Source organism: Petromyzon marinus, chromosome 7, assembly GCF_048934315.1.
Source record: "Petromyzon marinus isolate PM22_M1 ecotype Great Lakes invasive population chromosome 7, UKy_Petmar_22M1.pri1.0, whole genome shotgun sequence".
Classification (NCBI taxonomy): Eukaryota; Metazoa; Chordata; class Hyperoartia; order Petromyzontiformes; family Petromyzontidae; genus Petromyzon; species Petromyzon marinus.
In genome coordinates this window covers 17,314,448-17,329,874 of record NC_133673.1, presented here as the reverse complement: position 1 = coordinate 17,329,874, position 15,427 = coordinate 17,314,448, and the positions used below count along the sequence as shown (strand labels likewise).

General features: G+C 49.3%; 2 protein-coding genes across 2 annotated transcripts; one reads left to right on the top strand and one right to left on the bottom strand.

The window, feature by feature from the left end:
- Nucleotides 1–104: 104 nt before the first annotated feature.
- On the bottom strand, nt 105–10,453 carry LOC116940113 (uncharacterized). The gene is made up of 7 exons (XM_076065479.1): nt 7,926–10,453; nt 5,927–6,455; nt 3,868–4,065; nt 3,344–3,533; nt 1,765–1,818; nt 1,077–1,250; nt 105–241 (listed from the first exon to the last, which is right to left on the bottom strand). Exons 2-6 carry the CDS (start codon nt 6,366–6,368, stop codon nt 1,082–1,084), a joined length of 1,053 nt encoding a protein of 350 aa, XP_075921594.1. The 5' UTR covers nt 6,369–6,455; nt 7,926–10,453; the 3' UTR covers nt 105–241; nt 1,077–1,081.
- Nucleotides 10,454–10,621: 168 nt separating this feature from the next.
- SNRPC (small nuclear ribonucleoprotein polypeptide C) lies at nt 10,622–14,637 on the top strand. Its single transcript, XM_032949366.2, has 6 exons — nt 10,622–10,726; nt 11,478–11,520; nt 11,950–12,058; nt 12,904–12,984; nt 13,302–13,400; nt 14,130–14,637. The coding sequence occupies exons 1-6, from the start codon at nt 10,719–10,721 to the stop codon at nt 14,243–14,245; spliced, it is 456 nt and encodes a 151-aa protein (XP_032805257.1). The 5' UTR covers nt 10,622–10,718; the 3' UTR covers nt 14,246–14,637.
- The last annotated feature ends 790 nt before the right edge of the window (nt 14,638–15,427 follow it).

Sequence of the window (15,427 nt, the reverse complement as noted above, 5' to 3'; positions counted from 1 at the left end):
GCGGACACCGAACCTCGGCGTGCCGGGCCGGGTGGGGGACACCGGCAGCTGCACGCCAGGGCCTAGAGCGGGTGCACGAACTGGTAGACGAGCCTCTGGGAGATCTCTGTCTTGCGGATGATGCCCTTCTTGTAGTACTGGCGGATGGAGCGGCTCAGCTTGTCATAGTTCATGGCGGGGCGGTTCTTCCTGATGCCCCACAGTCGAGCCACCTCCACCGAGTCCTCGATCTTGAAAATTCCTAAACAACAAAAACAACAAAGGCCGAGTTCCTGCACAATCCACTGCGGCCGTTTCACCGCCCCTTTACGGTGGTGACAGGACGAGGGGAGTTTTAGCCACGGCTATCCTCATGACATTCACCAGATTTCATCACCGCTCGGCTGAAACCGAAATGGTGCCTGCTTGTGCCACAAACCGCTCCGTGGAGCGGTGACGGGGCCCAGCGGGAGCATGTTCAGCGCTTGTTCGTCATTCGAATCCATCAGGCAGTCCTGGATAATTTTGCAAGTGTATCGACCATGAATATGCACCGTCTCCTTGGCGGTGGACGTTAAAGATTGTGGTATCTTTTTAAATAAATAGACCATTGTGGGCCGGTGTAATTGTCCACATTTTAAAATAAACACATTGACAGACTAATTCATTGCGATGACCTGTAGCAATCATCACCCACTCCTGGCAGACTCATGCACGCTTGCCGGCCAGGCGCTGAGTCACCTTATACCAGATGGACAACTGCCACTGGGGGTGCCTTTCTAATGTTGGTGGTGAGATGTGGTGTAAGGCGCTGTGAGTTGTGAAGGCATTTGAGCGGTGCCGGTTAAATGCAATAATAATTGTGTTGTTATACCACAGGAGCGGTTGGGACATCTCCATGGATGCTCGAGATGTCCCAACTCCCCAAAGCCCCTGAACTGTCCTCACAGCATGACACGGAAACTGAGAACACGCGTGTCCCGTGTCGGAGGAAAAACAGAGCCAGTGTATGGGTCTGGGGTGGAGGGTGCAGGAGTGAGAGAGGTGTGAGGAACGTTGTACGTGCGTAGGAGTCGGCGAGTGGTACCACACTGCACCTTTGTCACGATTCAGCCAGCGGATGAGGCGGCTGCCGTCGCGCGGGTTGAGAAGCAGCTCCCACAGGAACTGCCACAGGTGGATGGGCTGTGGGGGAACCGGGGGCTGTGCCCGGGGCAGCTCGGGGGCTCGGGTGGGTGGGGGGCCCTCCGTGTGGGTGCTGCCCAGCGGGGCTGGAACACAGGTGAGGGGCCAGATGGTGTCAGCTGTGACCCTCTGGACGTCGGTCGACCTGATTGTGTTTGTTCAGCTCAGTTGCTCTGGCGTCGCGATGATTGCTGCTGTGTCACCCAAATTTAGTAATTTGCGGTGTATTTTTTTCAAATTCGGAAAATGTTAACCTTAATACCGACACACAACCGTCGACTTACTCCTCATTTCGATTGACGTCACGAGATATGTAACGTCGACTGAATCATTCAGTGCGTAGTATTTTAAGGTTAATGCACCACTGTATTAACCAGGGTGACCTGCCAAATATGAACCGCGAACCTCTGCAACGAGCGGTAAACGCGCTCCCTCTGGGGAGCGCCACCAACCCTGGAGTTGGCCATTGTGTGACGATGCCCTATCTGACATTGAGGCACTCCTGAGAAAGTACGGAAATAAAAAAAAATGACAAAGGCAACTGATTGCCGAAGATACATAATCGTCAATGTGTGACGATCGTGGTGCGATTGTGCTCACCTGCGCACTTGTGGCTCGCGTCCCACGTGTAACCTGTGCCTCCGGCTGCTTGTTCTGTTAACACAAGTTACGCGTTCATTAGTCAGACGGAACGACGGAAGCGCACAGCCCAGGGAGATTTGCCATATTGCGGTCTTCCTTAGAAAATAGGCTTTTAGTCTTAATCAGCTCTTAACTGAAAATGTTTTTTTTGTATTGACGAGTGACCAACATTTTGGCAGCAGTGGTAACACTCGTGCCCTTAATGGCAATAAGCCCCTGGGTTAGATTCCCAACTCGGGTGGCCTCTCTGTGTGGAGTCTGTGTGTTCTCTCCCCCTGTTCTCCAAGGATTTCCTCTGGGTTCTCCGGTTTCCTCCCATAGTAACCCCCCCCCATGCATTGCAACTGATGTTTACCAAAAAACATCCCAATGCTGAAAAATAACCTGCAAATTACTCAATTGGAATTTCGCACAACAGCAACATCGCACGTACTGCAAAAACCTGGCAGGATCCTCCTGAATAAGAGCATTGAGAGGATTTCCTGGGTAAACAAGTGTTAAAACCAATAATTAATAACACATGTCATATACAACATATATTTGGTTGGATTTAATGTATGCTATATTTGTTCAAGCCTCAAAATACTACCGTGTTTCATACATATGGATAGTTTAAAGCCATTCGTTTAAAGTCATTTCTGAATAAATTACACTTTGATAAATATTGCATACGTAGCTTTCAGCAAAATACATTTAACACCACAAATGAGCCATTACTGCCTGGTTGACAGTGAGTGGTGCAATGACAACAAGCCACAAATATTTGACCGCAACCACAACAGAGGGCTATTTCCAGAGTCTCGTGAGTACATTTGGGTACGAGGAGGCAGCGTAAGTGGGCCGTGACAAAGCCGAGTGGGCACGCGTTCGCCGCTCGTCGCTGCAGAGATTTGCGGTTCGAATCCAGCGGGGCGCCCTGGTCAATACTGTGGGTGCATTAGCCAAACAAGACAGCAGACGTTAGAGATCCTGTGACATCATCCAGTGAAGAGTAGCGCATTCTGTGCTGGAGCCATAGTCCGCATTTTTAAAATAGCCTCGCAAAGCGCTAAATTGCAAAAACAAAGCAATTGTTGCCCCCTACTTTGAAAACACAACAGGATTTTCCTAAAAAGAGTGTCGAGACAGAGTGAGGCTTCTCCTGGGTAAACCCGTGTCATGAAAATAACGTACGATGGTGGTGAGGTGCTTGCGGCCCGTGCCAGGGTAAATTAAGTTACATTTTATTTTTTATTTTCGCAGCAGCACACGGTTGCACATCAGAAAGCAAGAAACAGTCTCCACCTCGGTGATGCGTGCAGGTGGATTTATCAACAACCTGTGGGGAGGCATTGGCTACATCAGCTTCCTCCACCAGACAGAGCCACCCCGAGATTCCTGGAGGCTGGCGACTGGAGCTCGGAGCAGAATGCCACATGGGACTCCCTTATTCATTAGTGACAAAAACAGGCCCATTGGGGGGGGGGGGGGGGTCTTTGTGTGAGGCCCAGGGCACTGGTGCGTTCCACATGTGCTCCGCACTCCAGTTATCAGTCACCTGCACGCGTCACCACAAAGCGAAAAACCCGAAACGGAGCAGCGCTTTCCTCCTCCCAGGCCACCGGTGCCGATGTTGTCCTGCGCGGGGTCACGGAGGTCGCGATCGTCGGCGTGAGGTTCCCTGTTGAGCCCCGCGCCGTGTCGTGCCAGGTTAGAGTCGTGGGCAGAAGCATCCTGGAGCTTGGCAGCTACAAACGCACACAGAGATGCGCAAATGAAAAATGAAAAACTATCCTCTGGTCAGTGTGCAGAGACTGTGGTCACCACCCCGAACAGAACCATGGAACATAAAACAACTTAATGCCCGATTCACAAATACGAAAAAGGAGGCATCACAACGACTCACTATTCCTGACACAATCATCTTGCTCAATCAGCCCAAGGTAAAATGACAGCTGTTGCCCTAAATCAACGTCAGCCATACGGAGAAGCAGAAGAAGACAGCTGCGACCTTTACTCCCAGATGGGGTTGTTTCCTCTCCATGCGGTACGTACAACCGAGCCGGTTGGTGTCGCGCGCACCTGTCTTCCAGATGTCCAGGTGCGCATGGAGCAGCTCCCCGCCCGCGGGCGCGCGCGCCCTGAAGTCGCCCTCGCCCAGGAGGCAGAGCTGGGCGCCCCGTAGCCCCGAGAAGGCGGCGCCCAGCCGGGGAAGCGAGTAGTGGCGCTCGGCCCACGCCAGCCAGCGAGACGCCTCCACGCCGCTCCATCTCAGCGGGTCTGCAGCAACAGCCACCGCACCCACGCACCATGCCATGGATGAGGTAGCGGTGCGGCGCTGCGGTAACAACACCTCGAGCCTCACGGCAAGAAACAAATAGGTTCGATTCTCGACTCGGGCGCTTTTTTGTGTAGGGTTTCTATGTTCTCCCGCTGTTCTGCAGAGTGAGGGTGTGCGTGAGTGGCTAACACCAGTGACGAATATCTTAAGCGGTCTTGGGCCTCCTTTAGGTAGACTCAGCCTCAAATGAGTACTCTGTGCGATGTGTGAACATCGCCACTCAACAGTTTGTTAAGGCCAGACGGAGGCTCTCTGTCTCTTTGTCTTTGTGGGTCTGTGAGTGTGTCAGTTGGTGAGTGAGGGTGAGTGTGTCGGGACCGGGCGTTGTGATGATCATTCACCCCCTCATATGCCATGCCAGTCTTCATAGGTGTCCGCTTAACAGCTCTTGCCCCAACAGTCTGTTAAAGGCTACACGGGGGCTATCTGTCTGTGGTGAGTGCGTGTGTGTGTGCGTGGAGTTTGCTTGTTCTCTCCGATCTGTTTCCTCCGGGTTCTTCACATTCATCCCATAGCTTAAAATCACATACAATGCCACTGGTATTGGCCAAACATCCTCATGCTGACAAATTAACTGCAAATTACTCAGTCGGGATTACACAGTAACAACATCGCCTCTGGTGTGAAACGACTTCTGTAATGAGAACAGTGCCTACCTTCGTGATAGCCTTGAGCTCTTACAATGACGGTGCGAATACCAAATGTCCTAAATTATTCTTGTCGTGATTATTATTATCTGTCAATTAGATCTAAGAAACCCGGTTTGTAGTCCAGCTGTATGGATTCGTAGCCTAGGTTTGTGGGTTCGTAGTCCGAGTACCAAGATTATCAGTCCGGTTCATGCAGTGAGTAGGGTGCTGATGGTGCAGGATGTAGGGTGTTCACGATGCAGCATGCAGGATGTTTATCGTGCAGCGAGTAGGGTGTTCATGGTGCAGGATGTAGGGTGTTCACTATGCAGCATGCAGGATGTTTATCGTGCAGCAAGTAGGGTGTTCATGGTGCAGGATGTAGGGTGTTCACTATGCAGCATGCAGGATGTTTATCGTGCAGCGAGTAGGGTGTTCATGGTGCAGGATGTAGGGTGTTCACGATGCAGCATGCAGGATGTTAATCGTGCAGCGAGTAGGGTGTTCATGGTGCAGGATGTAGGGTGTTCACGATGCAGCATGCAGGATGTTTATCGTGCAGCGAGTAGGGTGTTCATGGTGCAGGATGTAGGGTGTTCACGATGCAGCATGCAGGATGTTTATCGTGCAGCGAGTAGGGTGTTCATGGTGCAGGATGTAGGGTGTTCACGATGCAGCATGCAGGATGTTTATCGTGCAGCAAGTAGGGTGTTTATTGTGCAGCATAAGTAGGGCGTTCATGGTGTAGCCAGGAGGGTGTTCATCGTGCAGCGAGCATCGTGTTCATGGTGCAGGGTGTAGGGTGTTCGTAGTGCAGCGTGTAGGGTGTTGATCGTGCAGCGTGCAGGGTGCTGATGGTGCATTGTGCAGAGTGTTGATTGTGAAGCGTGTGCAGGGTATTGATTGTGCAGCGTGCCAGTCGACGCTGTGTTTAAGTGGAGTACAGCTTGAACACCATCCGAAAAAGGAAGGTGTTTCGGTTTTTTAATATTAGGCGAAATGTGTATTTTATAACCTCTTTTACATACGTTGAATATTGTATACATTGTATTATTTTGTGTATCTCAAATGTTAACGGTGTAATGATGTTATGTTTACATGTGAAGCGCTCTGTGACGATGCTATCGTCAAGGGCGCTATAGTAAATAAATACAAATGTTTGGTGGGTGACCTGCTGGGATGGACAGGAGCTTGCAGGTGGCAGCGATGTCGCTGAACACCTCTCCCACTACCAGCGCCTGCACCTGCTCCAGGGCACTGGCACTGCCCAGTGCCTGCTCCAGCAGGGAGCTCTCTGGCGAAGACGTGTGATGCCCGCAGCTTTCGACCAGCTGGTCATCCTTTCTGGGCATGTGGCCCGAGTTCTTCACCGATGAACACAGCAGGCCGGCGAGCTCACCGTGGCCTGGCGTTCCACAGAACACCGGGTCCTCCTTTCCAGCGTGCAGCGCGATGGCGCACTGCATTGGTGTTGGCGTGCAGCCACCTGGGAGCAGCGCAGAGGGACGGCCTGCGTGCTGGTGTCGCCACGGCGCTTCAGGAGTTCCTGACGGACTGAGATGCGTGTTAAGACTGGCGGTCCGTTCGGCCGGGGAGTGTGGAGGCCTCTCCATGGCCTCAGGAGAGCCGGTGACGCAGGCCCTCTCTCTATCTCTCAAGTCTCCAGTGGCCGAGGGGAGCTCGGGCCGCGATGTCACTCCCTGACGAGAGAGCGCGCAGCGGTGGAGCACAAGATCGGGACTCGCTTTCCACTGCTGGCTTCTCTACGCGAACGCGTTGCCTGTCGGGCAGTGGCGTAGCTGTCGAGTGAGTGTGCAGGAGGTGTAGCTGCGCCGGAGCCCACAGGCTGGAGGGGCCTCGGTCGTGAGGTTACAAAGAGGAGAGGAAGTTGGACAGGGGGCCTCCGTTCAGTTTTCCCTCAAAGCAGAATTTGTCCTTATATTCGACTACGGTGACTTTATTTCTGTGCACATTGGTCGAAATGTAAACTTCGATAGAAGTCAAGGTATTTTGAAACATGTTCGTCCTGCAGTGGCCAATGTTCACCGTCGTCGTGTTCCCTGTGTGGAATCATCGTGGTGTAGGAATAGGAACCGTTTTGAATAGTGCCGTATCGAGTGCCACGTGTCTGGTGTTGCGAGAAGTACGGGTGTAGCGTACCAGCGTTTCAAGGCATCGCCTGCCCTGACTATGCTCTTGCATCGCGGTTCATATTCGCGGTTACACTTCTGCATATGCCTGGTCACCCATCGAGCAGAGTTTGGACAACTCAACAAACCCCCCACTGCACAGGGCTGCTGGAAGACCACATTTCTCTAGTTTGGACTGCAAACTAAAACTCGCCACTTGCCTCGAAGCGCTTGCGAGAAAACAACCTGCCCATCAATTCAATGAAATGTGAACACTCGTGCATCGCGTCCGCTGTGATGGACCGCTGTGATGCCTCTGCGGAGTTTTATGACAAGTTTCCCACACAGTTGGGTGATTTAACTCGTAAAATAGCATGAACGCAAAGGAATGTCGGTGTAGAACGAGGGTGGTTTTAAAGCAAATAATAATATCCAAGACATCCACACTGAAACTCATCAACTCTGCTCACTTATTTTAACTCTAAGCATTCCGATTATCATCAGCCAAGTGACCACTGCCGGCATTCCGCTATCATTATCATCATAATCCTAAACCATGGTCAATCTATTACTGGATGAAGCACCCCCCCCCCCCCCCCACAAGTCGTGGCAACCTCTCACGATCCCGCGATGCAACAACCCACCCTGTACCTGGACACGAGCTCATTTCATATTTACATCACCAGGTGGTTGACCTCTAAACGCCTTTCATCCCTTGGCTGCCACTCCGTTATTATTCTTGACCATAAGCTGACGATATTCTCTCTCACACGTGATATCTGTGTGGAGCTACATTGCTCATGGCTGCGATACACTTTCACCAGGGCAAGTGACGTTCGTATTTATGAAAACCTCGGTTGGAGCACAATATATTTATTGCAAGAAAAGAAAACAAATCGCAGCAAGCAGAGGCAGATTAAAAATACATTTCTAGTGACTGACAACGTACTTGACTGATTAAGTAGTGAATTGATAACGCACGTGCGTAATGACGCACCTTCCTGAGAAAGTTCTTGATAAGAGTACTTGAGTGAAGGTTACCTGCGATGTCGCTCCATCAGTCGAGGAAAACCTCCCTTGAATCCTCCCGCCGCTTCAAACCAGGGTCCACAGCTGCTGCCGGAGGTAGGGATGAGGAACTCAGGTGGGACTTGGCCTTTCACTTCGGGAATTCAGGGAGGCGGAATAATGAACTGAGGGGAACTCGGGGGTCTGACTGAAGGACTCAGATATCTGACTGCAATCCTCATGAATCTGACTGAGAGCCGGGATAAGGACTTAGGGAGTCAGATGCTTGATTGAAGTACTCGACAAACAGATTGGGGGACTCGGGGACTTGGCCCCATGACTCGGGGGCTCAGGGGGCCGCTCCGTCGGTCCTCTGTGACCTGTGAGCCCGGTCTCGTCTCCTCGCCGTGTGAAGGCGGCAGCCTCCTCCTCCACCTCCTCCACCTCCTCCTCCTCCACCTCCTCCTCCACCGCGGCGCCGTCTCCATGGCAGTAAAGGCGGTTAGGGCGTCCGTGGCCATTGCGCCTCCGTGCCGCGGGCTTCATTACGAGATTCGTTTGAGCAGAGCTCGGATTAGAGACGGGGAACGTGGCCCCAAGCCCCGGGGATCCGAGACCACGACGCGTGATTAACGCGGAGAGACAGCGGCAGGGGAGATGAAGAGGGGAGGGGGAGGAGAAACGATGAGGGAAGGGAAGAGGAGGGGGAGGTGGGAGAGAACAGGAGAGGAGATGAGGTGAGAAGATGGGGAAGATGGGATAGTCAGAGAACGTGTAAAATATGATCAAATCGCGATGAGAAGACGAGAGCAGGGGAGGAGGGAGGGTGGAGCAAATGAGGAGAGAAGGAGAGAAGATGGAAGGAACTTCGGGAGAAGTTGACGTCAGTGCTGATGCACCGTAAGGGGGGGGGAGCACTCTACGAGTTCTCATGAACACATCCACCGATTAACACATCCACTCATTAACACATCCACTCATAACACATCCACTCGATAACACATCCACCCATTTACACATCCACCCATGAACACATCCACCCATTAACACATCCACCCATTAACATATCCACGCATTTACACATCCACTCATTAACACATCCACCCATTAACACATCCACTCATTTACACATCCACTCATTAACACATCCACTCATTAACACATCCACCCATTAACAACATCCTTACTGCACGGCGTTGGAGACATCGCAGCAAATTGCTGATGCAACACGTTTCTTCAGATGTTAAATGTGTAATCATTACAGAAAATCGCGGCCATCATTCTGCCCCCTTTTGGTGGAATCTTGTATCAAATCTACCCCTGGTATATTCCATCGTTTGGAATCACGCACGGCAGATTCGACACGAGGGAAGCCAATTCCGCTTGTCTTCTTTAGCCGGATTCGCGAGGGGTTAAGGTGGTGCCTAGATGGTAGAATAGCCAGATGTCCTCCCAAGGGTTATGGTGACATGTCCTCCTTAGGTTATCCGTACATCAGAAAGTAACCAGCCAGGTGGAGAAAGTTCTACCATAGCAAGCGCACGTTCTACGCGGTGATAGAGGCGGAATTTCCAGAAATCCGAAAATAAAATTGTTCGCGTGTTTGGTTCCACGACCTCTGAGATAGATGCGGCCAAATTGCTGCATTTCTGTTCATGAGTAATCATTGTTGTTGTCCACCCGTAGTCATTCAACACTGAGATGCCTAACAACATGTCTGCAAATACCACGGCCGCAGCCGCTAGACCCTCGCCATACCCGAGGGTTGATGTCCCAGGTAAAAGGGCGCTCCCCGGTAAACATACCAACTTAGGCCCAACGTTGACATGTGGTTGGAACCGTGTCTCCCCGTGTCTCTCTTTTTTCTGGAAGACTTTGCTGTTTTTTCCTGGATTTGTTCCGTTGCGCGTCGTCACTTTAAGATGTTTTCTTGTTCATGTTTTTGTTTGTTGCGGTTGCACCCAATTCAAGAGCCGAATGGCTGACAGGGCTATACCTAATAAATAAACTGAAACTGAACTGAACTGTTGGACTAACGTTCGATGTTCACTGGGTGTAAGAGGATGTGTGATTAGCACACGAATAATAATTGTTACTCCGTTGAGTGTTTGTGTCTTAGTCTCACACGCCAAATCCCCTGTCTGTATGTTGTTTTGAAGTGTATTGCGTACTGGTCTGCACTTTTGCATCGCGATTTCCTCTGCTTAGGGCCAAGTGAGCGCCCGTCCTTCATCATGAGCTCAGAGCTTGCGTTTCCCCGCATAATCAACACTGGTGCAGTGTTGGTAACACCACTAGAGTGTTATATGAGTCATGGTGACACTCTGAGGGTATCTATGTATATTGAACTTACTTCGCAACGTGCATAGCCAACCGTGCTAATCGGAGGGTGACCGTGGGGGACACACTGAGGCCAGGTAAACGTGGAACGTTGAACCAACGGTTTGGCCAACGGTTACATCCACACGTCAACGTTGGGCCAATGTTACATCTTTACTGGGGAATGACTGTGAGGGTGACACCGTGAGGGTGACACCTTGAGTATTGAAGGTTATTAATTTAAATTTTGATTTAAATTTAGTTAACCAGAGACAACGATAATCGGTGACGCTGTAATTGTGTCACCGCCATGGTGAGGGTAACCACAGCAACGCTGCTGCCGCATTGCCACGGTAACGGTAGCCAGGGTAATGGCGTTGCATTGCCATGGTGATCGATCTTCACATTAACCAGGGTGCTGCCACGTGACCGCCGTCATCGCTATAAGAGCGCGGCGGCGGCGCGCACGAATGACGTCAGTCTGGGCCTGTGCGGGGAGGCGTCAGCATGCCGAAGTGAGTCGCTCCTGAGCACCATCAGCTTTGGTCTATCCGCTGCTAGATGAAGGCCTCATCATTATTAGTCGTGGTCTACTCGCTGCTAGATGAAGGCTTCCCCATCGCCATCAGCCGTTGTCTATCCGCTGCTTGATGAAGGCCTCCCCATCATCGGCCTATGTATTTCTGCTGCTTGATGAAGGCCTCATCATCATCGGCCTCTGGCTGTCGGCTTCTGGATAAAGTTATTCTGCCATCTAATAAATAATCCACCTATCACCTGCAAACCAGCTGATATATCACTCCGTCTTCCCCTCGCAACAATCGGCTGTCCAATACAAGGAGGGCGTTTTGTAATACGAGTGTTCACGTCTAAAACAAATGTACAAGAGACATACCAGGAGATTCGGCAATGAAATCGGCTCGTGTGCTGGGTGGATTGTTACATCGTAGGAACATGAGGGATGGCGGCTTTGGGAGACCTTCAACCAGCAGTGGATTGATCATGGCTGATGATAATGACGCAGCCGATTCCGTGTCTAGAATCTGCCTTCGCTGTTAGATTGACTTGTCTCTGAGGCCTGTCTCATCCCTGTAGTGGGTGTCTTTTGTAGTTCAGCGTCTTCCGTGAGGGCGTGTAACGGCACTGACCATTGTCGTGAAGCTGGCACGGGTAACTTGGTTCATGTGTCCTCTTTCAGTGTCTGCGTATTGTGGGGTCACTGCGATTTTGACTTATCTCGTGTGTGCCCCCCCCCCCCCCTTCTAGGTACTACTGCGACTATTGTGACACGTACCTAACGCACGACTCGGTGAGTTTCCAGCTGCAGACCGCAGTGCTCTGTTATGCTTATTGAATAAGCGCAGCCTGCGTCTTTAACAAGCTGCACGGGTTTGGTGTCAATACATTTGCGGTATTGCTGGGCGATACGTTTTTGGGTAGTATCTCGTATTAGGCATTTTGTGCAACGTTTCACACCACGTGTTGAAACCTTCAATACACTGATTTCGGTTCAGAACTTAAATTTAAAAAAAGCTCTGGGCACTGAATTCATAACTGTTGCTGAAATGAGTTTCATTCATGAAGCTCCCAGAACATGGAGTGAAACGTTGGACATGCCGAGCACCACGCGGAGAGCTATACAACACAACCGCAGACATCTTATGCAGGAGTAAAATCATAACGTGTTTGTGCGCGAACTTGTGTGCTGCATGTAACAACGCGAGATCTGTGCTGTCAGCCCTCAGTGCGCAAGACGCACTGTGGCGGTCGCAAGCACAAGGAAAATGTGAAGGACTACTACCAGAAGTGGATGGAGGAGCAGGCGCAGAATCTCATCGACCAAACGAGTATGCGCATCCTGTCAGCCAAAATGAACACAACTTCCCTTTGTCCAGTTAAACGGTTACCGGGATCCGTTGGATTTGGCTCGCTAGCTGCAGCTTTGGTTTCCCATGCAGAGCAATCGCAGGGTACACGCTGAGAATGTAACTGCATTGCCTTTGGTGACATGGCTCGGTGGTAATGCGTTCGTCATTTCTTGCAGCGGTTCGCAATTCAAATTTGGCACGCCTCCCTCGTTAGTACTGCGGGTGCATATTAACCCTAAAATATGCAAAGGCTCGATTTAAAGCTTTTGTGACTGCAGGGATTCATATTCTTGGTTCTTTCAAAATTAAAAAAAAAAATTCTTGCTGTGGTCTTCACACCTGATGATGATTGCTTGTGTTGCATTTGAAACGTCGTGAGAATTTGTTTTTTTTTATTTCCCTTCTGCGTGACTTTACCGAAAGAACCAAGAATATGCAAAGGCTGGTTTATAGTGGCTATTAAAGAACCTATGATCTCATTTGAAATTATTAGGCCATTCTGTGGTCGAAATTTTAGAAAAATTGCCTGCAAAATACTCAACTGGGATTAAACATTCACATCACTCCCTGTAAAACTACTGCAAACTGAAATACAGCATCTTTCTGATAGCCTTGCAGTGTAAGAATGCACATATTAATTGCACTAATGGTTTTATTTGATTCTCAAGCTGAGCACTGCTGACCTAAAGACCACTGACTGTTTTTTTTAATATAAGTTTTATTATTCTAGTATTTTGTCTTCACAAGCATTTGCAAACAGAAATTGCCTCAACAGTATTATGTAGGATACATAGGAGATGTTCTCTTTACGTGCACGTGTATAGCTGCTGCGTTCCAGCAAGGCAAGATGGGATCTGGTCCTTCTGCAGCTGGAGGGTCCATGATTCCGCCTCCCCCAAGCCTCGGCAAGTTAATTTCCTCCAACTGTGTTCTTTCAGGTTGGGCTGCGTGTTGAGAATATCTTCCACATGCTTTCACCACACACTACTGAGGATGCCCTCGGTAGCGTGTGGCGAAAGTCTGAGAGAATAAATTCTCAACGCGTGGTCTTGTATAGAAGACCACACTTGAATTAAAAGTGTTTGCTAAATTTTTATGTGCCAAAAAGTGAATTTCCTCATTTGCCTTCTCAGGACAAAATGTTGTGTACCCTGGTGCATGGATACTATAAGTTTGATATGAGTGAATATTTTTATACTTGCTTTGTTCCACATGGGTTCAGGAGGGCCTGGCCGACCACCACTACTGGCAGCACCCATCGGAGGGCCCCCCATGATGCCTTTGTTGGCGCCGCCCCACGGTATGATGCAAGTTGGACCGGGTAAGATGAAAGCCATGGAATATCGTAAAATTGCTTTTTGCATTCTAAAGTAACTGAAACTAAACGCACATCCAATTAGAACCGTTGGACATGTACAGTGTGAAATAAGTTCATCATACATACACATGTCATGAAAAAAGGCTAAATTATTAAATAGCCATGTGTCAATGGCAAATCGTTCAAATAATTAGATTTCATATAAATCCTCTAAAAACCTTTATTGTGTTCCACTTGAAATGTTGGCATGAAGTACCCACCACAGTGGATGTACATTTTGTTTTCCTTGAGTTGTTTTATTCAAGAATTAGAGCAAATATTTGTACGCTTACTTACAGTAGCTTCAAATTTACAGTTTTTAAATATTATCCGTGGAGTATATTGGTTTAAAAAGAATATCATTTAGAAATGGAAACCCTGCAGTTGATACAAAATCAATACTTAATGTGCTATAAATATGTAAATATATATGGCATATGAACACTTTGCACCTGGGAGTGACCTCTTATTCTCTGCTGCTCACAGTCTGGAATTTCCTGACCCAGCCATCTGTGTGGTGTTGACTCCCTTGCCCCTTTCCAAGTCCAGTCCTTAGACCTTTTTTTCTATGTCTATGACTGACTGCTTCGAAATGTGTAATCTTCCCACTGTTCTCTGTACAGCGTCATGAGATGCAGTTGTATTTCGATGCTATATAAAGCCATTGTGTTTTTCCGCTTGTGACCTTTGCAGGAATGCGTCCCCCAATGGGTGGCCACATGACAATGCTCCCGGGGCCCATGATGGGCCCCCCGCGTCCGCGCATGCTGCCCGCTCGCCCCGGACTGGGCCGCCCCATGGACAAGTGACCTCCCACATGAGTGCCAGCTATTGCTCACAATGGGGGAAGCAGAGTGGCTACTCAGTGCACTGACACGGCTTGGCCTGAAGCAGTGTTTATCCCAGGACGTGTTATTAAGGAAACATTACATACTCTTTGGGTCTTTCAATAAAGTCACGTAGATAGAAAAATAATAAAAAATCACGACGTTTCGATCGCAACACAAGCAATCGTCTTCAGGTAAAAAAACACAGCAGGCGGACTGCTGCCGCAGCAGTCCACCTGCTGTATTTACTGAGACCCAAAGAGTATGAATTCCTGCAGTCACGAAAGCTTTAAGTCGAAACATTACATGTTGGCATTCGTGACATCTGTCTTTCTCGTTTTTAAGTTTTTACATACAATAAAACAAAGAAGTAACTTGTTTTGGATGCGTATTTAACGAATACATTAAGTTTGTGGGAAATATTTGAGGTGGCGTGATTTGGTAAAACGACATTATACTTGCCTTCATGCAATCATCTTTGTCACCCACCTAGCTGTAAAATATAAATTGTAGTAAGCGTAATATTCCAGGCAATCCATTTTTAGAGCAAGAGGGAATATTAAGGCTTGTGTACTACTTGGTAGGTGTAATTTTGACAGTGTGGTTACATAGGAAATATATAAATTAAGATTTTAACGCGCGTGAAACTGACGGCACATTGTATGGTTAATACACATGCGTTTTTTACCGGGGTGGTCTGCATTCGAACCGGCAGCAATCTGCACGTGTTTGCGCTGGGCCATGTCACTGTGCCATGTAACTGGCCAGGAGGAGTTTCTGGCAGTCGGTTACCGACTGACATACGAAGGATGCTGGAAACTCACTGCTGCTGAACTGGCAGTTGTAATAGGACCGAATTGAAACGTTGCCTATATACAAAATTGTGGGATACTGTCAGGGCAGATCTTGGAGGTCGCGTATCGACTGCAGCAGCTGCAGGATCTGGTGAAAAGGAGAGAGTTCACAAAGTGGTGACGCCAATGGCTTTGGCCGTGAGATCTTGATCTATGCACCACGATGTCCCAACATGTCAACCTGTCTAGCTCCACTCAACTCCAGTAGACAATTTTTCCTGTGTCCGTCGTGCCATCACATTGCTTGATCTGTCAGATTTGAATACAATTCAGGACTAAATAAGGGCTCTGCATTGAGGGGGGAGAGGCA

What these genes read in the sequence shown, in the direction of transcription:
- LOC116940113 (XM_076065479.1), bottom strand. Translation starts at nt 6,368, where the DNA reads ATGGAGAGGCCTCCACACTCCCCGGCCGAACGGACCGCCAGTCTTAAC. An exon ending in CCTGGACATCTGGAAGACAG is followed by an intron (nt 3,534 to 3,867) that starts GTGCGCGCGACA and finishes GTGCGTTTGTAG; the next exon opens with CTGCCAAGCTCCAGGATGCT. An exon ending in CGCGAGCCACAAGTGCGCAG is followed by an intron (nt 1,251 to 1,764) that starts GTGAGCACAATC and finishes CCTGTGTTCCAG; the next exon opens with CCCCGCTGGGCAGCACCCAC.
- SNRPC (XM_032949366.2), top strand. An exon ending in TCCGCCTCCCCCAAGCCTCG is followed by an intron (nt 12,985 to 13,301) that starts GCAAGTTAATTT and finishes ACATGGGTTCAG; the next exon opens with GAGGGCCTGGCCGACCACCA. An exon ending in TATGATGCAAGTTGGACCGG is followed by an intron (nt 13,401 to 14,129) that starts GTAAGATGAAAG and finishes TGACCTTTGCAG; the next exon opens with GAATGCGTCCCCCAATGGGT.